The sequence below is a fragment of the Felis catus genome, chromosome D1, assembly GCF_018350175.1.
Source record: "Felis catus isolate Fca126 chromosome D1, F.catus_Fca126_mat1.0, whole genome shotgun sequence".
NCBI classification, from domain to species: Eukaryota; Metazoa; Chordata; class Mammalia; order Carnivora; family Felidae; genus Felis; species Felis catus.
Genome location: NC_058377.1, coordinates 70,011,211 through 70,035,530, shown reverse-complemented (window position 1 = coordinate 70,035,530; position 24,320 = coordinate 70,011,211). Strand labels below are relative to the sequence as shown.

The 24,320-nt window shown below is 40.1% G+C and overlaps 1 protein-coding gene across 4 annotated transcripts in view; it reads right to left on the bottom strand.

Annotated features, from left to right (window-relative positions):
- Nucleotides 1-13,242: 13,242 nt before the first annotated feature.
- FAR1 (fatty acyl-CoA reductase 1) overlaps nt 13,243-24,320 on the bottom strand; it is a 78,835-nt gene continuing 67,757 nt past the window's right edge. For all 4 annotated transcript variants that reach the window (XM_006937119.5, XM_011286730.4, XM_003993012.6 and 1 more), the window contains 2 exons: nt 19,148-19,275; nt 13,243-16,397 (listed from right to left, as the gene is read on the bottom strand). In XM_006937119.5, coding sequence (XP_006937181.1) covers nt 16,235-16,397; nt 19,148-19,275 — 291 coding nt within the window. In that variant the 3' untranslated portion in view covers nt 13,243-16,234. The remainder of the gene's footprint in view (nt 16,398-19,147; nt 19,276-24,320) is intronic.

Genomic DNA, 24,320 nt, shown 5'->3' with positions numbered 1-24,320 from the left:
GAACCAGAGCACAAGCCATATCCACCACTGTTTCCTTTTCTTTGCATCTTCCTGGGTGAGGGTCAAGCCTCATTGTCAGAGCGCTATTATCCTGCATGAAGAAACAAGAGATATTAATTGCTTTTAGGACTGACCTCTGCAGGGTTGCTGTGCCCCTCACCAAATTCCTTCGACTTGGAACAAGGAATCGACAGAACAGTCTTTTCATCCATCTGTCCATCCACTGAGCACCAGGCACTGTGCTTAGTCCCAGGGAGCAAAAAAGGAATAAGAATAGTCCAATCATCAGCTTTTGGGGGCCACTGTGGGGAAACTGAAAATATAAACTCAATTTTCCCAGTCCACAATAACTTGCGAGTACAAATGGGGGCCCATTCATTCAAATAAACTCACTCAGAGTTAATTCCCTGTGAAGGGTCCCTCAAATATTTCTCAAAGTTCCCAAAGAATGTTTGATACGTAATCATGAACCAATCCATCAGTTTAACCAACACTTAACCCTCACTCTACAGCCCGCCCAAGTTTCTTCCTTGTCAATGTCCTCTAGCCTCACAGCTACAAAGGGGAGCTTCTGCACACCAAGAAATGACAGTGCCCTTTCTGAAAAAGCCATAGCTACTCCAGTATGGTTGCTACAAGAACACAAAGCCTCTGTGCAAAGTAGAGGAAGCTCTTCCTTGCTTTGGGTGGACTTGAGTCCCACTCCCAACCCTTTGTCTGGGTGTGCATGTGCAAGCACAACCTGTGCCAGCCATACATGGTAGGGCTGGGAGCCAAGGCTGCCCTCCCCCCCCCCCAAACCTCTAGGCCTGAAGGTGCTAAAGTGATACTGGGCTCCTTGCCAAGAAGGAGAGGATGGCCTCTCCTCACATTTGCATTGGTTCTTGTCACCAGGGGACCCTGAATTTGTGTTGTCTGAGCCCAGACTATGTGACTCACCGCTCCCCCCCCCCCAAGATTCACCAACATTTCCAGGGGCTTGGCAGAGAATAAACGCCTCCTGTGAACAATCCCAATGTGTTTCTACCTGCCATCTTTCTGCGTTCCGATCCCACACTCAGTGTTTCTCCCCAAACAACCCTCATGCTTATCCGCTCATGCAAACAGAATCCAAGAAGGCATCCTGTCCACCAATTCTGACCCCCATTCTAGGCCCAGCTAGAACACTCTTTGTGCATAACTACAAGGCATTTATGCCAAAAGCTATCATAGATCTGTCTGTGGACCAGACAAGGGTGTCTCAAAGAAGGAACACTTGAATCAAGCCTTAAACAATGAGTAGGGAAAGTTAAAGTTAGGGATGGCATTGCAGACAGAAGGAACAGCCTGGGCAAAGCAGCAGAGGCTTCAGCTTGGTGTTGTTGGAGGATAAAGTGCCAGGCAGGGAGGGAGAGGGGAAGCCAACTGGAGGAGCCAACAGGAGCCAGATCAAGGATGGTTTTATAGACTCTGTTGAGGGGACTGGACCATACTTTGCTTTAAGGCAAGGGAAGGGTATCAAAGGTATCTAGCAGAGAGCGAAATGATCAGTCGTGTGCTTTAAAAAGATGGCTCTCGTTACCTAGAATGAATTTGAGGAGTACCAGAGGGGAGGGGGTGGATCTACCAGAGAGTGGGGGTGTTGAAGTCCTTGAGCTAAGAGGTGATGAGGACCAGAGTTGAGCAGAGGAATAGGAGGAGGAGGAGGATAGAGAAGAGCAGGAGAGGGAAGAGGGGGAAGGAAGGAGGGTAAGGAGGAAGAGGAGGAGGATCGAGGCAAGTTCATGAGTCGTGGAACAGGGAGGACTCCCAAGTTACAGGCAGGGCAAGCACACTGAGGCCGTTGGCTAAGACGGACGACACAGGAGAGGGAAGAATTGGAAGTTGGGAAGATGACCGTGAAGGTGTCTGTGTACATCCTTGAGGGGTGACCGGAAGACTCTGGAAACGGGGATCTGAAGCTCAGGAGAGGTGTCTGCAGTTCAGTCCCCAGCAACATCCATAAAGGAGATTGGAGAAACGCGGGATGTAACTGTTAGGGAAAGCCGGGGAGGGGAGAGAGTCAAGGATGATAGGGTGGCCAGTGGTGCCAGCTGGTGCAGACAGGAGGGCACATGAGATAACCACCTGCTGATAAGCACCCGCTGGGTGTGACCAGCTAGAGTGCAAGGTGCTGAAGTGCTGGTGGTAAGGGAGAGAGCCAAGCGAAGAAAACAGGCCACTCTGTCAAGATTGGAGGGGACAGGGAGAAGTAAGAAGGCACCAGTGTGAGAAGGAGCCAGTGGAGCGAGTGCCTGCTGGTCAGTGGGGTCCATTTGAGCAGGAGAAGGAAGCAGGGGGAGCAATAGTGATTGATAACTAGGTATTCTGGAACAGTCGTGGGGAGAAGGGCACCTGAAGTGGGGGGCTCCTCACTTGAACAAGGGGTGCAGCTCCTGAGACCCAGGGGAGGGTGGCCACACTGAGAGGTAAGCCTGGGAGCAGAGGGGCCCCTGCCTGAGGCTCTGACCTTGGCGGGGAGGAATCTGGACTGATGTGGGAACTTGGGAAGAGTGAAGAAGGCACTCCATGATCACATGAGCAGTGGGCAAAGCATCCCACCAGCAACGCCCAGAACACGCGTGTGTTAATTTTCCCTGCAGCCTAGGAGCGAATTAATTTGCCCTGGTAGAAAAACAACAGCCTGAGCATCCATGCTATTCCTTTCTTTCCGTTTTCTTTTCTCCAAAAAGCAAGTTATCTTGTGCAACATTAAGCTGCCTTTTTCATGTCATCGATTCAGCTAGTGCCAGGGCTTTGGTGGAAGGTCGGAAATTGCCCTGAAATAATGTTACTGTTCAAGTTTCCCAAAGGCCTCCCCAGGCCTTCTGCGGGCCTGCCTCCTCAGGCCCCTGTCAGCCATGCCTATTGGGATACTGGCTAGACCTCCCGGAGGGGTCTCTCTCCTCATAGCTTGGCTGGACCTGCCTGAAAGAATAATCGTGTATGTTTCCGGTGTGGGAGCTGTGTCTCTGTAGCAGACAGAGACAATATTTCAGGTTGAAGAGTCCTGGGCTTGTCTCAAGCTCCCCAAATAGCAGAGGCCTGAGAAATGAGGTCTATCCGGGGAGAGTGAGAGTTGGCCAAGTGAGAGGCTCCAGGCAGGTGCCCCCTTCAGAGCTGATCTCCCTTTCTTTCTCGCATTGTGACTTTCTCTCTTTGAAGATGCTGATGCACAGGCTCCCTGGTCAACCCTTCACCCAGCCTCCTAGGTCAGCCCTGGGTCAGGGAGAAGGCAACAGAGCAACAGGGAGAGAGTAGGGAAGCACCAAGTAAGCACATCCGAGAAAGAACATTGAGCAACAGTACCCTCCCACCCCAGCGGAAGTTGACCTTCTCTCTGCACTTGAATCTGTTCCCCTCCTGCTGGTCACAGACACCGCTGGTGCCTCACCCCTACTCCACTCCTACATCTGCCCAGCCCGTTTCTTCGCTCCTCCATTTGTGGATCCGCTGCACTTTCGCTGGTCCCTCAAAGCTCAGCTGTGTCCTGTGCCCACATGCCTTTGAGTCTCCCCTAAAGCCCATTGCCTGTGCCCACCTCATGCAGCCCAGGCCCAGGCCCGACTCTTCCTTGGGCAGCTATTGCCAGCTCAGTCCTGCCCATGGCCTCATGCTGGTACTTATCCCCATGGGCTGACTTCTCAGTGCCTCCCACTCGCCTGACATTGGCTTCTGGGCCCAGAAGCAGTGGGAATGACCGACCCACTGCTGAGGCCCTCTTACTGTAGGTCCAATCATCTGCCTGGGTCACAGTAATGACTGCTGTGCCCCTGTGATGTCACCCCCACTGCCTCTGAGTTCCTTGAGGGCAGGGAAGGGGTTGTAGCCACAGGTCCCTTCCCAACACCTGACCAAGAGCCTAACACAGGGAACATTTGTGGGCGGACACATGGAGAGATGGACAGATGGATGGATGTGCAGATCAATGCATGTTCGAGGCTGCCGGGTGGCCCCTGCCCCAACTTTACCCCAGTGAGGCTCCATGACAGTCCAGTCCTCACTACTTCCTGGTATTTCAAAAGATGAGACTAGCTGGCTCCAGATTTTCTGACCAGATGGAGCTTAGTAGTGACAATTGGGTTGGGAAGATCAGCAAGAGTATTTGTCCTAAAGCTGCATTTCCACAGCAAGCACCTTTCTTTTGTGGTAGCCCTGAGAGATGTACCACCACATTCTCCTTCGAGGGAGGACGTGCTGCTCAAATGCAGAGCGTGGTCAGCAGACAGCCTCTGAGACAGCTCCTGCAGGGTCTGTCTTGCTCTGAGAGTTGCCATACCCAAAGTTCTGACCTAACTGGAGCAACACAGATCCGGTGACTGAGGGAGAGGGGTGGGGTATCTAGGTTCAGTCATTCGGCTTGATGCAAAGCACCTAACAGGCAATAGTGACTCCCAAGCTCCCTGCTAGAGGGCTGAAGCCTTAGCAGGCCTCCAACAGAGTTTAATTTCCTCCTCTGCCAACCTGTTTTCAGTTCCTTCTTCTCACAGGTGTCAATCCCTAGTAAACAGCTTGATTCTGAAACCCCAACTCAGAGTCTGTTCCCAAGAACCCAAGTGGCCTCATTAATTTTTTAAATCTACAGATAAAGACAGCAATATTTTATTTATTTATTTAATGTTTATTTATTTTGTGAGAGCGAGTACACGCAAGTGAGCAGGGGAGGGGCAGAGAGGGAGAAAGAGGGAGGGAGAGAATCCCAAGCAGGCTCTGCACAGCACTGTCAGCACAGAGCCCGACATGGGGCCCAATCTCACAAACTGTGAGGTCATTACCTGAGCCGAAATCAAGAGCTGGACGCTTAACCGACCAGGCTCAGAATTGAAAGATTCTTATATTCAAGCTTTCCATAGCTTTGAGACAAATTATCCCTATCAAAGAATACCATGCAATGGCTAGGGGGTATTGGTGGGGATGATGGAGGAACTAAATCCCCTCCAGTCCCGCCCTTTCCACTGACACTGACCTCTGGTGTTCGGTGGTTTGGAAGGCATGAGAGTGCAGATGGATTTCGCAAGGGGTGGGGGGGTGGACAGGGAGCTGGTTGCCTCCGCTGGATCTAGTGGGACAAAGGGAGCTGCAGGTTTCTTCCTGAATATCAGGCACATCCCTAATCAGACAGCCAGAAATACCAAGGTCACCTGGCTCTCTCAGGAGGGGTTTCCAGAACCTTGGGGAATCTAGGATTGAGTGTAGCCTTGCTATATGAAAGAAATAAAGATCAGAGTCTGGAGCTGCTGAGGTGCTTGGAAATTGAAATTCAGGATACCAGAGGGGGGGAGGTTCTTCAGGGCAGTAGCTCCTGAAATTGCATATGGACCCCCTTGGGTCTTTGACCGAATACTAATCAGGAAAAGAGTTATCCTTCAGGGTCTGTGTAAGCCAAATGGAGATTCTGAATGTTACACAATCCGAAGTGTTTATATTCTGATTGGACACAATAAAGCGGCCCCCAGGCACTGAGTGGAAGAGCTCAGAAGGGCTGTACGTAGGAGTAGATCTGTTCTAGCCTTAGAATAAGAGCTACATGAAAGCCCTACTCCTTTAAGCTGATCTACCAACAAATTAACTCCTACAAAACCAAAACTCAATTTTCTTTAAAGGAAGAAAACAAAGTCCAGACTCTCAATACTGTCATATCCACATGGTTCAGCAAGCAATAAAAATTATTAGATAGGAGAAGGAGGAACAGGAAAATGTGACCTACAACCAGGAACAGCAGCAGCAACAACAACATAATGGCTCCCTAAAAAACCACACTCTGAGAGGACACAGACATTGGAATTAATAGCTAAGGACTTGAAAAGAGCTATTATAAGTATATGGAAGATTTAAAGGAAAAGATTGATGTAAGAAATTTCAGTAGAGAAACGAAAACTATAAAAAGACAGCTAAATGGAAATTGTAGAACTAAAAATTGTCATATCTGACATGAAATTTTACTAGATGGGTTTAACAGTAAATTAGACATTACAAAAATAAAAAAAAATCAGTATACTTGAAAACAAATCAATATAAACGATCCAAACTGAAATACAGAGTGAAAAGGGACTGAAAAATTAAATATAGCCTCAGGGTCTATAAGACAATATTAAGCAGTCTAATACATATATATGGGGAGTCTTAGAGGAAAAGAACGTGCGAGTGACACAGAAAAAATTTTGAAGTTATAATGGCCAACATTTTCTAAATTTGATGAAAACTATTATTAACCCACAGATTCCAGACAAAACTCAGTAAAACATAAGCAGAATAAACATTAAAAAAAAAAACACCAAACAACTCAACATATCTATGATAGTCAAAGTGCTGAAAACAAAATAAAAGTAGCCAGAAGAAAACGTGCATGTTTACCTAAAAGGGGGCAATATAAGAATATTCACCGGGGGCGCCTGGGTGGCGCAGTCGGTTAAGCGTCCGACTTCAGCCAGGTCACGATCTCGCGGTCCGTGAGTTCGAGCCCCGCGTCGGGCTCTGGGCCGATGGCTCGGAGCCTGGAGCCTGTTTCCGATTCTGTGTCTCCCTCTCTCTCTGCCCCTCCCCCGTTCATGCTCTGTCTCTCTCTGTCCCAAAAATAAATAAACATTGAAAAAAAAAATTAAAAAAAAAAAAGAATATTCACCGACTTCCCATGAGAAGCAATGGAGAGCAAAAGACAATGATGTACTTAAAATGATACATTTGACATGCTAAAGAAGAAAAGCTGCCAACATAGACTTCTTTTTCCAGGGAAAATATCCTACAAAATGAAGATAAAATAAAGACATTTCCAGATAAACAAAAGCTAAAGAATTCACCACCAGCAGACCTACACTACCAGAAATGCTCATGTTTTCAGGCCAAGGGGAAATGGTACCAGTTGGAAATATGGATCTACATGAAGGAATAAAGAACTCCATAAATGCTAACTACGTTTTGTTTTCTTAAGTTCATTGGCACGAAAAACAGTTGACTACTGGAAGCAAAAATGCTTCTGCAGTTTGTAATACTTGGAAAAGTTGAAAAAAAAAAAGAATATTTGACAACAAAGGCATGAAAAATGGGAAAGAGATCAATGTAACTACTGCTGTAAGGTTCTTATGTGTTAAGTGTTGTAACAATTCAAAGTTGACTGAGGAGTAGAAATACTAGCAAGCTGAGTAATGTACACAAAAAATAATAACTATACTACAACTAAATTGGGTTTAATCCTAGAAAAGTGAGGCTGTTTTATCATTTAAAGTGGAACAATGCACCAGGTATGCCAATTAGAGAAAAAGTAATCATAATGCTTTTCCTCATCTAGAATTGTGCTTTTTCATCCCAACAAGCTAACTGTGAAACCGTTTTTATTCCAAGCCGTTTAGAGATGCACAAGTTTGGCAAAAGACGGCAGACACATTGCACACATGCCACGCTTGTTTTCTGCACCCACGACAGATCACACAAGGCATTCTCTGCTGAGTGTCTCCTGAGTCTCAAAATTTTTTCAACACAGGTATCAGTTATTAACCAATTGGCAACAATAGCTAAGATAAAACCTGTTTGTGATCCCCGGTTTGGAACCAGGGGAATGGGAATATGGAATGGAGTTTTATCACAGCCACTGGATCACTTAAGAATAGGTTGGAAGACTGAACTTATGATTATAAATAATACCAATAATGCTGATGGTGACAGTAAATCAATGCTCACAAAAAATTAGCTGCCATCTGGCTTTCTTGGCTATTTGCAGTTGAAGGCATCCCTGATGTGGACTTGATGTCTAAACTGAAATGAGAAAGTTGGAGAGAGTAGACACAATTTTGCAGGTAGAGGGATATCGTGATCAAGGCAAAAGAGACTAGAGAGATTTGGTAGAACACCAAGTGGTTTGGACATGAGGAATAGGAAGAATGTGAGAGCCAAGAAGTTGTCCAGATCATGATGAGCTATTGAAACCGTGTCATGAAGTATGGGCTTGGTCCTGAGGACAGTGTGCAAAAGGGGAGTCCCTTAGGGTTTTAAGTATATAGGGGTAAACATGAACAGATTTGTGATTTAGGAAGATCATTCAGCTGCTGGAAGAGCATGCTTTGAAGAGGAACCAGACAAGGCATGGAAATCAGTTGCAAAGAGTAGGTCTGCAGGGGTGAAGGAAGAACACTGCACATAGGAACCTTCGTCTTAGGGGCAAACGGGGGACTGTGCATCAGAATTAGAAACTCAACTCAAATGGAATAACTAGAAAGTTCTTGCCAAGGGAAAAATGGTAAAATGATGGGGATGGTTTTGTGTACGTGTCTTTTTGAGAAGACGCTAATATGTCTGCCCTTGTGCCAAGGAGGAGGGTCTCTGGATATGATTATGCTAAATCCCATCCGGGACCCCAGTATTGACAATTCTTCAAGAAACAGTCCATTTGCTCTGGGATGGTCACAGATAGGTAGAATTTGATGGTCTGTGAAGCCAACCAAGTATGGATATGCAAAGTGTACTTGCAGGTAAAGTGCATCTGACAATACAGGAGAGGTAGGAGGATGGTCTTAACATGACAGGAGTTAGGACAATACTGATATTATACGAATGAAGGAATTGAGGGTTGAAGACATCAGAGCAGGGTGGGCAATTCTTACAGTGCATTGCGCACTATGAACTGGAAAACAATTCAAAAATTGGCCCAGGCCTGTAAGATGGATCCTGGCATAGTGGGGAAGGCAGATGATGTAGTCAGGTAAAAGTGTTCCATTAGGTCATTCTACAATGCTGTTAGATGTTACACACAGCCCACCCTCCCAATGGCTTTAGCACTGCTAAGCATTCATAAAGCTCACCCCGAGTTTTTTCTAATCTAAAGCACACACCATTAGGAATCACCACGTTCCAGAAATCAACTCGCCCTTCAACTAGGCTTCTTTGAATAGATATCTTTATCAAGAAAGACTCTGGAGGTAATACAGTCATCAGAGTTATTATTTTGATTATAACCTGCTAAGAGTTTAGAAGATAGAATTTAAGCATGATTTTACATTAGTGGATAAAAAGTCTTGTTGAATAAAAGACCTTGGTAAAATTTGTCAATTGTGGAGTTTCTAACTTGGGGCAAGTGCACTGTCTGTTTTGTTAGCATCTCTAGCTTTATTAAAAAGATAAATAAATGGTTAACAGTGTAAACCACTTTCACATCCTTTTCGGCAAAGTCTCCTCAATTGCAAAATCTTGTACATGAGGAGGGAGCTTAAAATCCTGTGACTCACAGAAGGAAGAACAAAACAAACTTCACGTTATCAGTAAGTTGGAAGGCTTATTGAGTAACGTCTATGTGCCCTGCTCTAAGGGAGAGCTCACAATCAAATGTAGAAATCAAAGTGAAGAGGTATTTTCAATCTAACGGGGGAGGTGGGGCAAGTTCTGTTTTCATAAAGCTTAAGGCCACAGAACTCTGATCATTTCAGATTTCCTCAAAGATGACATTCTCAAATTAGCAACACTTTCAACTGCCTGCACCATGTTATGGTAGTTAAGAGAGATCCCCACAGCGCTGGTTCCAGAACTCCACTTTAAGAACGAGGAACACCTTCTCAGTCTACCAAGAGCTGAATGGGAGCAGATTCTCTGTCAAATCACAATTAACCAATGTAGAATATGAACAAAGACCTGGTTTCAAGGGTCATTGCTGCCTAGTAAGTTGTCATTCCTTAATTGTGAGACTGAATTCCACCTCAAGATTTGGAGTTAAAAATCCAGAATGAATGGACCTTGACTCTTTATTGGAGAAAAGACACATTTTTACATTTTTGTTACTTTTCCAAATTCCATGCACCCACATCTGTAAAGTTATTTTAAAATAAAAACTCTGCTTTGGTTAAAAAAAAAAAAAAAAAAAAGAAAGAAAAAGAAAACTCAGGCTCACGGCAGAAAACTTAGAAAATATGAGAATAAAGGACAAAAAGCCAAACCAACCATAACTCCACCACACAAGGCTAACTTGAACGTTTTGGCATTATCCCTGCCAGGCCAGACCCTTTTCTATGTATTACTATGTGTTTTGTATGGTGTTTTCTATAGTTATTTTTAGTTTCAAGTAGAACTTTCCAGACCTTGTCCCAGATCCTAGAACAGCACTCTGCCTGGACCTTGCTGGTACCTCACAAAGACTGACTATAGAGCCCAGAGCTTCTCCACCTTCAGTGCACTTTACAGTCACTTGGGAGTTTGTGAAACAGACTGCCGGGCCCACCCATTTCTGACTAAGTCTGGGATGGTTTGGAAAGCTGCATTTCTATGGAGTTCCCAGGAGGCGCAGATGCTGCTGGTCTAGGGATCCTACTTGGAGAATCAAAAAACTGAAGACCAGAAACTAGTTGTTTAAATACTCTTGTGGTTTGTGTTCTCGAAAGTACTTAGGGACACGGTGGGAGTAGACTTTTTTCTCTCAAACTAATTTCATTTATAAATGTAATGGGTCAGTACATTTAAAGTCACAAATCTATTGATATTTAATAGGTGGGCTTTGGCTGGGGAAACGGAGTGTTTTAGACAAGAGGTATTCCACAGCCTAGAGTGCACTGACCATGCACAGGCCCTCGTTGGCCCCTAACTTCATCTTCCCTTCGTCGTCTTCCCCTGTAGCACCAAAATATTTCCTCATTGCACCGCACTGCCCAGCCTTAACATGTGCTCTGCTCTATACATGGAATGCATCTCGATCCCAGCCTTGTCCCAATCAGACTTACAACCACAACTTAAATGTCAGGTGTTTATATGAGCTCTTCCCTGAAACACCAAGCGGTGTTTTTAGTGCTTTTAGTATCTCGTCTTTTTCTTTCCTTGTATGTTGTATTAAAATTATGTTTACTTGGGGCACCTAGATGGCTCAGTTGGTTAAGCGTCCAACTTCTGCTCAGGTATGATCTCGCAGTTTGTGAGTTTGAGCCCCCATGTCAGGCTCTGCACTGACAGCTCAGAGCCTGGAGCCTGCTTCAGATTCTGTGTCTTCCTCTCTCTCTCTGTCCCTCCCCTGCTCTCTCTCTCTCTCTCTCTCTCTCAAAAATAAATAAACAAAAAGCCTGCTTAAAATTGTGTACTTATGTATGTTAAATCACCAAATCCTAAAGGGGAGGCAGTGTGTTATATTCATGTCTGGACCACTAAGAAGTTTATAGTGTGGTGAGTGATACGAATGGATAAACAGATAACTGCAGTATAAAACATAGCACCAGACCCATAGTAAGTTCTCAATATTTTGATGAGTGCTGGGTTTTAAAATGAAGAAGCGAATAAAGGGGCGTGTGGGTGGCTCAGTCAACTGAGGGTCTGACTCTTGATTTCCACTCGGGTCATAATCTCACGGTTCATGAGTTCAAGCCCTGCATCCGACTCTGCTCCAAACAATGCGGGGCCTGCTTGGGGTTCTCTCTCTTCCCCTCTCTGCCCACCTCTTCCCCCACCCCCACTCACATACATGCTCTCTCTCAAAATAATAAACTTTAAAAATAAAATAAAAGGAAGAAGCCAATAAAGACATTTAGAACAACAGCATGTCAGGCAACTTCTCTGAATAGTCCAGAAACATTTATGTTCCTACAGTACTGTCTTGGGCATTGTGGAGCAGGGCTTTACCTAAGTTCACACCTAGGCTCTGCCACTAGAACTGGTAACATGGGTAAACAGTTATACCATTTGCCTCAGTTACCCACCTATAAATCACAGGTGATAGAGGGACCCTCCTCAAAGGGTTGCTAAAAGGCCTAAGTGGGTTGATATATGTAAAATGTTTACAGTACTGGCTGATACACAGCATAAATGCTCAACAAATGTTTGCTAGTGTTACTTCTACTACATGAAGGGTACAAGGCTGGTTTGCCTTTCAAGAAACCAACAACCAGGTGGGGAGAAATGACAAGAATCTATGAAAGATACAACATAAAGCAGAAAATTAGGTATTAAATGTCAAAAAAATTAAGTACTGATCTACAATCTCCCAGGATGACTATTTTAAATGAAACCACATTCTTCTGTATGTTTAGGTTCAGATGTTTTAAAAAAATAAAACCAAAAAAGCAGCTCTAATACTAGGTTGAGTCATATGAAAGCCTTAGACCTTTATAGGTCTAAGATGATCAAATATTAGCATTTTTACACGGTTCAGACTAAAACGTTCTAGTTATACTTGGTCACCAAATCTCAAGATCAAACAGATTTACGCATAAGAGAGACACAGACAGCGAGAATGTATTAGGTTTTCTGTACAACCAGCGGAAAATAAAGCAATTTTGTCTCCAAAGCATCTTTGGAGGACACCTACTTCCACCCCATGAAGCTGTAATATGAAAATGAAGTTAAACATCTAGTAGAGAATCTTAAGGTAAATATTTCGAAGACAGTAACTATGAATATTTGTATATTTTAATGAATTCAGAAAAATCTCCAGTGCCTCTTTTCTTCTTGTATAAAATTAAAGGCAGTGTCTGTGATCTGTGACAAGAAAGAAAGAAAGAAAGAAAGAAAGAAAGAAAGAAAGAAAGAAAGAAAAACAATTATAGCCTTATTCCTTTCATTTCAGGCCTACAGTAAAGATATTAAATTCATACTTCTCACTTTGTGTTTTTCTACATAAATGTATTTTACAGCCACCAACTTGCAAAAGGAGCACGTCAAACTTAATGTTACTCAAACTTGTCTTTAATAAAGAAAAATCAAGGAATTATTTAACAATTAGACACAACTATGCTCAATTGACAAAGATGATTTGCTTAGGAATCTTAAGAGTAACAGAAATAGAAGAACATACCACCAAAAAAAAAAAAAAGATAAATTCATTCTATGACTAGAAAATGCTGTAAGATAAAAACATTAATTATTCAATAAGAAAATATTTCATATTTCTTTTATCACAGAGACTATAAGTTTAATGAACTCATTTCTCTATCAAGTTATGCAGCATACCTTCCTGTCTCTAGTTTCTCATGCAAATGGTTAGAGAGTTTTTCTCAGAGTAGAGCAAATCAGTGCTAATGGTTTCGAGTCAGGGCTTGGAGGTGGCCTGGAAAAAGGCCATTTACACTCACGCGAACCCAGCCCAACACCTTCTTTTTTACGGTCAGTCTCTATTACCAGTGAGTGATCCCTCATCCTCCCTCAACAGATAAATTACTACAAATGTACCCATAAATTAAAACGGTATCATTCAACGTGGAGGAGAGTGGCTGGAGCGCAATGAGACATTGACAGTCTCCTGGTAAAAACTACCTCATTCCAGACAAATACATGAAAATAATACTTTAATGAAAGGCATTCATCCTGTCCATATGCTTCCCCTAAAATGCTTGTAAAAAACTCAGAATTAAATAACATTAAGATACAAGAGGTAATAAGTGCACCTAAAAAAAGGTAAGTAGCATACGTGAGGCCTGCTTCCTGGAATTCTAACCACGTCATCTCACAGGTAATTTTCAGGATAATTATCGTAAAAATACAATAAATACTATAATGGAAATATAGGGATTCATTTATTACTTTTTGGTTTACAAACAAAGGCACCCAATAATGCTTCTATTTACTTCTTATAAAAGATTATCAATTTACATTTAAAACAAAAAGCAAAAAAAACCCTGAACCAGTTCCTATAGACACACACAAAAAAAGGGGAGAAATAAGATTATTTTCCTCCCTACTTCCAATCTTTATTACCATTTTTATACCATGTTTATACCATTCTTAAGTCAAAGAACACATTGCCATGCTTCTTTGTTGACTTTTAAAACATATTAATGTTGCCAAGTCAAATTTAAATATAGCCACAAATGATGTCACAATTGACAAACGCACAGAATTATAAGAATCAAGAGTGAAGAGAGGGAAAAAGCCCAAATGTTTTACAATACAGCTTTTTATCAAATGAATTAAATGAAATGTCAAATTTATCAGGCTATCATGTTAAAAATGGAGCTCGTGTGAAAATATAATCAAACAAAACTAAAACTCTGTCTGACAAATGACATCAACAAAAATGATTTCCAAAATCTTTGAGTTAAGCTTAAGTCTAGTTGGTGGGGATTAACAACCTATGTATTCTTCACACTAACTTCAGAACTAAGTTCTACAATGATATATTAATTCATTCATGAGTTTCTTCTGACAGCAGAATTCTAAACACACAAAATTAATGCAGTGGCCTCAGCACCCGCCTAGCTAGCATTTCCCTACACTGGATTACAAGAACAATGCCATGGTTCAGAAGACATACCCCCCTCTGTACTTCACATGCCTGTCAAAGTTGTACCTGATTCTTTTGCAAGATACAAAGACACTTCATCTGATTCTAAGTATATCTGGCAGAGCACAAACATCATACAAATGTTAGCATGTTTTCAACCCATTACGGAAATGTATTTGGAGAGATGGAGTACTCAATGTATAGAGCATCTAGAGTTAATTATGGGCCACTTTAAATTAAAGGCATCATCATTTATTCCATTTTTAGACACTGTCCTGGTCTCTCACGCCTTACACAAGGTATGGTCCTAGACCAGAGACTTAGTATCGTTTCAAAGAATATGAATATATATATATATATATATATATATATATATATATATATATACACATACACACATACATATTTCTTTTAAAATAATGTTTAAAAGTTTTACTACAGAAAATCTGGCTTCACCATGGAAGCATTTTTCCTTCTCAAGATTACACACCTGCATGGAAGAAGGTGGTTTCCTTTACATTTAGGTTTTCACAATAACAAAATAAACTTCTTGCATTTAAATTGACAGAGAAAGTAAGATGTAAAGTTCTATGTAACTTTTTGTATTGTGAACTGACCTCATTAAACACATTCAAGATATACTGTTGATTTAATTATAGTACAACTTGATCAGCTAAATTCGAACATGTTATGCTGATCAATCTGTTAAACCAAACGTATGTTAAAACAGTAAGGACAGTTTACTACTATTAAGGTTTAAAGGTTTAAAGGGAATAATAATGTATCATTAAAATACACATTAATTTTCTTGCTATTACTTGTTTCTATAATGCATCTCTTTAAAACTACATGCAGAAAAAATAAATGATATCTCATTCAACAGTTTGCTACTTTAGGTGGTATGTAAATAAAGTCCTTTATTTAATTTTATACACGTTATTTTATGCACTATTTTATTTTTCTTGAAGGAATTCAGCTCTCAAGGTCAAAAGTTAGTATGTGTTTACACACATGTGAGAACATTTTCTTAATGTTAGGACTATCTGCAAATATATTCTTCCATAATAAAGCATTATCAGTTTTCACTGGAAAGACTGTATAAGCCTTAAAAGTCCTATTAATATAATGTACACAGGGAAGAGAGCACAATATGGTGAATCCCTCCCCACCTGCACCCTTCTTTGCCAGTCTCAAGAAATCCTCCAGCTTCAAAACATGAACACAATTTCACAGGACTGATTTTTATTTGGTCATAATGTGGAGAGGAAAACTGTATTCGTCTTCTTTTTGACACTAATAGTCTTATTGAATTCGTTCTCATTTTCCTTCAAAAAATACATAGCATATGGTGATATGGATTCTCAAACTCATTAGATCCAGTAGGGTCTTTAGAATAACATATAGCCTTCTGATAATGGAAGCAACTGATTGCTTACAAAAAAATGAGGTGCATCAGACCACTAATCAGAGAAAGGAAAATGAGAACATGTCTTTCACATTGGAGACCACTTAATAACTTACGAAATGATGTAAAAAGAGTATGGCTATAATTTTAACAAAACTAAAACCCACTTCAACTGATGAAAAAAACCAAACACCGAAGAATTAAATACCTACCAACTTAGCTATGTATTCCTGTCCAAATAAATGCTTTCCACTGCACTATATATTAGAATTAGAAACTCACTATATGTTAAGGCATATTTTAATCAATATGTTCCAGAATTGCACAGTTATACTGGTCAGTGTTCCTATTTCCCCATTCCTACCCTCACCCCACCCCTTGTCCCCAGGGATCAAAATGTTAAGTCATGGTTTTGGTGGCTATTGTAGATTTGAGCTGGCATAACCACAGTGTGTTCACTAGATTTTGTAAGCATAAACATTAAAATGTTACATAAAATGTACCATACTGTACTCCACACTCTGATCTAAGATGGTTTAATGTCTTGACAAAAGGTGAGATGACTTAAGTACATTTTACATTTTGTGCATTTAGACCACCATATGCATAGATGTTCTAATGCTAAATTCTCGTCTTCAGTATCTCATAGTGCTGGATGCCCGGAAGTATGACAGAAACTTGTAACACAGACTAACCACAAAGTACCAGATGTTTCTTGCCATTTGTGATCTTGCAATAAAAATGCGCCAAATCAGGATCACAAGGATAGTATTGAAACCATACCGTATGTTCCTCAACCTGGAAAGCAAATCGAGAGACATATCAGACAATGTTTTCTAGAATAAAATATTGTTGGATGGCAGATAATCAATGCCCAGTTGCTGATCTCATCAAAGCTCAAATCCATTACGGTATAATGACTGCAGAGCAAGTCATTTTGAAATGCAGCAAGAAGAAACAAGTTTTCTTCCTCCACTCTACTGTCCAACTATTTGGTTCGGGAAGTTGCTATGACATATAGATCTCTTTGTGCTAGGCCAAGATTGGCCAATTGAAAAAGAGTTCTCAAAGAGTTTATACAGATTGTGTATGAGCAACTATTCTTTTCTCCTTTTCTTTACTACCTTAATGCCCTTTCTACTTGTGGAACAATTCATCCATTTTGCTTTATGACCAGCTTTAATTCCAGTCTGAAAATAGTAGCAACCCTAGAGATTGATACAAAACAGCATTGAAATACTTTTTTCAAATGATGACACCTAAAATCATCCACCCAGCTTAGAACTGAACTGAATTTCTATGAAAGAAAGTTATTATTTTAAATGCTAATTATGTTAAAACTATTTAATTCTAAAAACTATGTCTTTTAAAAAAAAATTTTTTTTAACGTTTATTTATTTTTGAGACAGAGAGAGACAGAGAATGAACGGGGGAGGGGCAGAGAGCGAGGGAGACACAGAATTGGAAGCAGGCTCCAGGCTCCGAGCCGTCAGCCCAGAGCCCGACGGGGGGCTCGAACTCACAGACCACAAGATCGTGGCCTGAGCTGAAGTTGGACGCTTAACCGACTGAGCCACCCAAGCACCCCTAAAAACTATGTCTTTAAACATATTCCAAAAGTTTCACTTTCAGAGGATATTCCTTAAAAAAGGCATACTGAACATAGATGGGAAAGTGTAAAATATTCTGATAGAATTCTTCATTATTCCATATTTAACTTCATGTTTGTTATTGTACCACAAGTATAGATAGTGTCATTCTAGGATTAAAATGTCGGATTTTTTGTTAATATACTTAAAACTGTAACCAGTGATATTAGTATTTTTTATGATAGGTCATATTTTATTTCAATAAACTTTGATATTTAGACCAAAGAAAAAAAAGAGTTCAAATCCATTACTAATGTGAAACTTATTTAAAATTAACTAGAAGCCCTTAAATTAGAAAGTCTGCAAAAGTCAAACAAACCTGACCACGCAGTCCATCAAACAACACCTTACCTCTATTAACCATGAATGAAACAAAGATTTTTTATAACAAAAAAATTTGGGACACAAATTTATTCATTCAACAAGTATTACTGAGCATCTTTCTGTATGACCAGGACTAGGTATACTGGAGGTAAAACAGACATGCCCCTTCTGGAGCTTCCCATCTAATCTAAAAAGGTTTGGGCATTATATACATCATCCTACAGACAAAAAAATAAAATATTTTTAAACATCTTTAGGTACTTCTAAGCTGTCAGACATGCAAATTCACTCCTTCACTTACAGCTGACAGTCACATTATCAAAGGCCAACTGGACAAATTCTCATCTATGAAAGAATCATGGCATGAGTCCATATAGAAGGGCCCTCCCAGTCTCAAAGAGTAACATTAATGTTACTGTACTCATATTTCAAAACATTTTTTATATTTTCAGTGGTGTTAGAAAGGAATACAAATGTTCAGGTACATAACAATGTTGCATAAATTCCATTACCTTCAATAGGCAATCCAAGATAAGACTATAATATACAAATGATGGTATAGACAAAAGAGCTCATGGGGCACCTGGGTGACTCAGTCAGTTAAGTGTCTGACCTGGGCTCAGGTCATGATCTCGCCAGTCTGTGAGTTCAAGTTGCTGCATTGGGTTCTCTGATGACAGCTCAGAACCTGGAGCCTGCTTTGGATTCTATGTCTCCCTCTCTCTCTCTGCCCCTCCCCCAATCACACTCTGCATGTCTCTTTCTCTCAAAAATAAAAGAGCTTTGAATTGGGAGTCAAAAATCAGTATTCTAGTTTGCTCTGCTGCCTAACGCATATGACCTGCAAACACAACTTCCCTAAACCTCCATTTCCTCAACTATTTAACTAGCTGCCCTGCAAAGCCTCATAAAGTCAGAAGACCAAGAAGAATAATGTGAAAGTCTTGAAAGCTGTTATAAAGACTGTATTATAAAAACACTACAAATAAAAGAGGTTACTATTGAAATTAACTACATCTCTGAATTATGGGTAACAGTGATTTTTTCCTGTGTTTTGAGTTTTTTTAAACAATCAGTATATATTACTTTTATAATGAGACTAAGGGAATAATTATAACTCTTGTTTTAAAAACAAAGAAAAACTTCTATGCTGAATGATGTATTATTATATCGCCTTTCCTCTTCCAAAGATGTATTTGACAAAGGGAAAAAAACAAAAGAAAAAACACAACACTTCAAATAACTACCTCTAGTTTAAAATACATTTTTATTTTCTCCTAATATCTTTACTTCTTCAGTAGCAATACAAAGGAAGGAAATACAAAGGAAAATAGTGATTTTCAAAACTAAATTCCACCTGAACTTAGTGCTAAGGAACAGGATAAAGACAGTAAGTTTGAACAACCTTAGGCTAAATACTACCATAGTTCCAGTGCTAATGTAAGCACTTTTCCTAAATAAAATATTACACTAGCAATATACCAGCTCACCAAAAAATAAATAAAATAAAATAAAAAACTGTGCAATAATTCATAAGGAAGACACGATGCAATCAAGCCCATGTAAAAAACTTACTTGTTCAGATGTTTTCTAGCTGCAGGGAGGCCAGACATTTCTTCATTCAATACATATTTCTTAGTTCCCATGCAGTAGTTCTCTATATATTCTGCCCAATGTAACTGCCGTACATCAATATTAAAGGTCTATAGAAACAAACCAACTATCAGTTTTTCTCTTGAATAACTTTTTCACAACTGGTCAAAAATTCATACTTTTTTTAAAGGCTAATTCCACATGACAAGATTACAAAATGTTTATAGTATTAACTTTTAAAATCTTACTGCTGTTCACAAAGAAGTTCTTAATCCCTATTTTATACCTCCCATGAAACACAGAAACATTTCAGGAGATAATCTGGAAAGCTCATGTCAACATTCAAAGAGAAGTATATATGAAGTGTAAGGAAAAAGCAACCTTCTTTTTACACTAAAAAAAATTAAATCCCATTGTCCAAATAATCTATGTGTTCCTCGCCACTTTATACACATATTAATATATTTCCAGTATTTCTTCCTGAACATCCTGCAAACCACATGTATTACCTTTCCTATAGAACAGTAATGACATCAAGAGAAAAAAAGACTTTATGAAAGCTAGCTTAGGAGTTTAGGTAACAGTAAGGAGCCCATCTGATGAAAAGGATAGATGAATCTAGAAAATAAAGCTTTACAAAAATGTTATTTTGTGACAAAATAAGAAGGCTATGCACTGCTCAGTGCTTCTCCATACACGATCTGATTATTTTTTAGTGTGAGAAACAGATTATTCACTATTTATCATCACTTATCTGAAAATATCAAGTTGCAGACCAAAAACAACTACCATAAATAAATCACTAAAGTAACACTGCACTAAATGGAGGCTCGATTCGGGGCGCCTGGGTGGCTTGGTCGGTTAAGCATCCGACTTCGGCTCAGGTCATGATCTCACGGTCCGAGAGTTTGAGCCCCACGTCGGGCTCTGTGCTGACAGCTCAGAGCCTGGAGCCTGTTTCCGATTGTGTGTCTCCCTCTCTCTCTGCCCCTCCCCTGTTCATGCTCTGTCTCTCTCTGTCTCAAAAATAAATAAACGTTAAAAAAAAAATTAAAGAAAAAATAAATGGAGGCTCGATTTAAGATGGGAGAGATTATGAGACTATGTTAACTGGGCTCCCACAGGAAGAGTGAAAAAGAATGGAACAGAGGCACCATCTGAGAAGACAACAGCTGGGAATTTTTATTTCCAAAATGATGATACATTAAGCCACAGATTCAAAACACACATACACCATACACATGCAAGTACCTGAGCATATCAAGAATAAAACTGTTGAAAGTCAAAGATGAAAATTTTGAAGACATCAGAAAAAGATGTTATGGGTTACCTCCGAAGGGACAACTATTAAACTGACACTTGACTTCTCAAAAGAAACAATAGAAGCCAAGAGACTATGAGAAGATGTCTTCCAGTGCTCAGAGAAAACTGCTAACACACAGTTCTATACAGTATAAACATCTTTGAAAAATAAAGATGTTTGCAGAAGAATAAAAACTGAGACAATGTGATATCAGCAGATGACTCACACTAGAGGAAGAAGCACACCAGAGGGTATTCTTTAAGCCAAATGAATAGGATTCTGGATTGAAGTCTGGAGACAGAAGAAGAAATGAAGAGCCACAAAAGGCCAATTATGCTGGTAAATCTATGTGAATACTTAGTAGAGTGCAATTAAGAATAATGGTGGTGAGGCATACAACACACATACAGAATTAAAATATGTAACAACAGCAGAAAAGTATTAGGCCTTGCATTCTCCAAAAAAAAAAGAAGTATCAATATTGTATTAGTCTTTGAGGAAGTGAGGAAGGATGCTGTAATCTTTAGAGAAACCTAGTAGTACAACTGAAAAAGAGTATATTTTATGTAACTGATACAGATGGGGAAAATACAAAACTTTAAAAAATAACCTCAAAGAAAACAAACAAAAACTTAAGTAAGACAAATAGAATGCACTAAGCATTAGATTTAAATCTGTTATCAAAAATTAAATTATGGATTAAATCCTCCAAATAAGGGTCCAAAATTATCAAACTGAAAAAAGTAAAATACAGTAAAACCAAATGCTGCTTATAAGAGGAATATCTGATAGTTAAGGATACAGAAAGTTGGAAATACAAGGACAGAGAAAGATACATTTCTACCAACAATGTATATAGGAACTCCCACTGGCCAACGCTTACCAGAAGGGTAGGCTGTCAAGTTCTGCATTTTTGCAAACTGTTAAGGAGTAAATATCTCAGTCTAATTTCAGTTGGCATCTCCATTTTTATGAGTGAGGTTGAGTATCTTTTCCAATGGTTAATCATTTGCATTTACTTCTCTGTAAATGTTCATCTCTAGCCCATTTTCAGTAGGACTGACGTTTTTTGCCATTTCTACACAAACTTTTTATGTAATACGAAATGCACGTTAACATCACATTGAGATACCACCATATACCCACCAAAGTGTCTAAAATTAAAATTAAAATGAAAAGGCCAACTGTTGGGAGGATGCATATTAACAGGAACTCTTGTACACTGCCACACAAAATGTCAATCAGTACAACTACTTTGGAAAACTGTTTAGCATTATCAACTACATTGAACATACAAATACCCTTTGAGCTATTCTATTTCTAGATATATATCCTATATAAATGTGTGCACATGGCTCAAAGAAGAATTATTCCCAACAGCCAAAAACTGGAAATAACCCAAATATGTTATCAACAAAAGAAATGAAAAAATACTGTATGATACCATTTGTATAAAGTCAAAAATGGGTATACTATTTAATGTCAGAATTCAAGATAGTTGTTACTTCTGGAAGGTAGTTATTGGGAGGGGGCACAAGGGGATCTTCTAGGGACAAAAATATTCTATTTCTTCACCTGGATGGTCACTTTCTAATAATCCACTGGGCAGTATGTGTTGTGCACTGGGATGGGGACAAGGAAGATGGGAAGGGAGAACATAAGGAATCAGTAGAAGCCACAAATCTTTTAACCTGGGATTCTCTGCAGAACCCTGGTAACTGGGACCTTCTGTTTTGATGCTGCAGGCAAGGATGAAGATTGGCTATAAAGCCTATGGCCCCATCAGGTAAGGTGTCTTACAGAATATTCCTGCAAAAAGATAAAAATTCCCAAAGCTGTATCCTCAGAGCAAGGGTAAAAAAAAGAAGTAAACCCAACACACACAGAAGTGGGCAAAAAAAAAGTGCACACTCAATGCCTTTATCACGCACGACCAGTAACATGTACTAAATCTGCACTATCTAATATGGTGGCCACAAGCCACATGCATGTCTGGGAACTTTGAAAGTGATTGGTCTGAACTGAGATTTGCTGTGGAGTATAAAATGCACACAGGGTTTCAAAAGCTCAGTATAAAAAATTGAAGGTATAATATCATATAAACAGTTGTTTAAATTTTCAGTGATTTTAAAATTTCTGTTTAAATTATATATTATTTTGGATATATTAAATAAAACATTAAAATTTTTTAATGTTTATTTTTGAGAGAGAGAGACAGAGCAGAGAGAGACGGAAACACAGAATCCAAAGCAGGCTCCAAGCTCTGAGCTGTCAGCCCAGAGCCCGACATGGGGCCTGAACTCATGAGATGAGAGATCATGACCTGAGCTGAAGTCAGACACGTAACCGACTAAGCCAGCCAGGCGCCCCAAAGTACTAAAATTTTTAAAGAAAGACGTGGAAAGAGAAAGGAAACTGCCCCTGGGAAGATGAAAAAGAAATCTCCTTTGAAAAACTAGAAGCATGAACCAGCCTATTTAAGGCCCACATTCACTTGAGTTAGGCTAAAAACTTAATCAGATATCTTAAAGTGGTCCTGGCCTGTTAATGCCACCTGGCCAGTTAATGCTAATAATCACTCACTGGGCTACTGGCAGAAGCAAAGGCAAATCCTTATTGGAAAAGTGCAATTTCAACATATGCTTCAAAAAATTTCCATAGAAATCCTCAAGGAATATGAATATACAGTCAAACAATAAGAAAAAAAACAAGGTGCCATGAGTGAGACCCAGCATAAACAGACAATCAGGTGTTACCACTGCACAGCCTTTAGAAGTTTGAATTATCAGACACAGAATTTAAAACAATTATGTTTACCATGTTTCAAGAAATGTCTGTAAGAGAGGTGTCTGGGTGGCTCAGTCAGTTGAGTGTCCGACTCTTGATTTTGGCTCAGGTCATGATTCCAGGGTTGTGGGATCAAGCCCTGCATCAGGCTCTGTACTGTGTGTGGAGCCTGCTTAGGGTTCTCTCTCTCTCTCTCTCTCTCTGGCACCTAGGTTGCTCAGTTGGTAAAGCATCCAACTTCAGCTCTGGTCATGATCTCATGGTTCACGAATTTGAGCCCTACATCAGGCTTTCTGCTGTCAGCACGGAGCCCACTTCAGATCTGCTGTCTGTCCCCCTCTTTCTACCCCTCCCCGGCTTACATGAGCTCTCCCTCTAAAATAAACACTTTTTTTAAATTAAAAAAAAAAAAAAAAAAAGATTCTGCCCCTCTCCCCCGCTTGCTCTAAAATAAAAATCAAAAAATAAAAAAGAGAAAGAAAGGAACATCTGTAAGATCTGAAAAACAAATTGAATTTCTAAACATGAAAATAACTGAACCCCCTTATTCAACTGGGTGGCGCAGACAGGGCTGAAAGACGGCCACAGACCTTTTATTAACCATTAGCTTTCCAGCCAGAAACAAAGAGATAAAATATGAGATAAAACTTAAAAGAGGAAAGAATGATGTAAAATATATTAAAATTTCACAAGAAGAGAATGGTGAAGATATATATATATATATATATATATATATATATATATATATATTTTTTTTTTTTTAAGTTTATTTATTTTTGAGAGAGAGAGAGAAAAAGAGATCATGCATGCGTGAGCAGGCGAGGAACAGAGAGAGAAGGAGAGAACCCAAGCGGACTCTTCTCTGACAGCGCAGAACTCGATGCGGGGCTCGAACTCAGGAACCGTGAGTTGATCACCTGAGCTGAAATCAAGAGTTGGATGTTTAACTGGCTGAGCTACCCAGGCACCCCAAAGAGGCCATATTTGAAGAAACAATAGCTAAGTATTGTCCTGAACTGCTAACACACTTCAAACTTCAGATCCGGGAAGCCCACTTGTGAAACA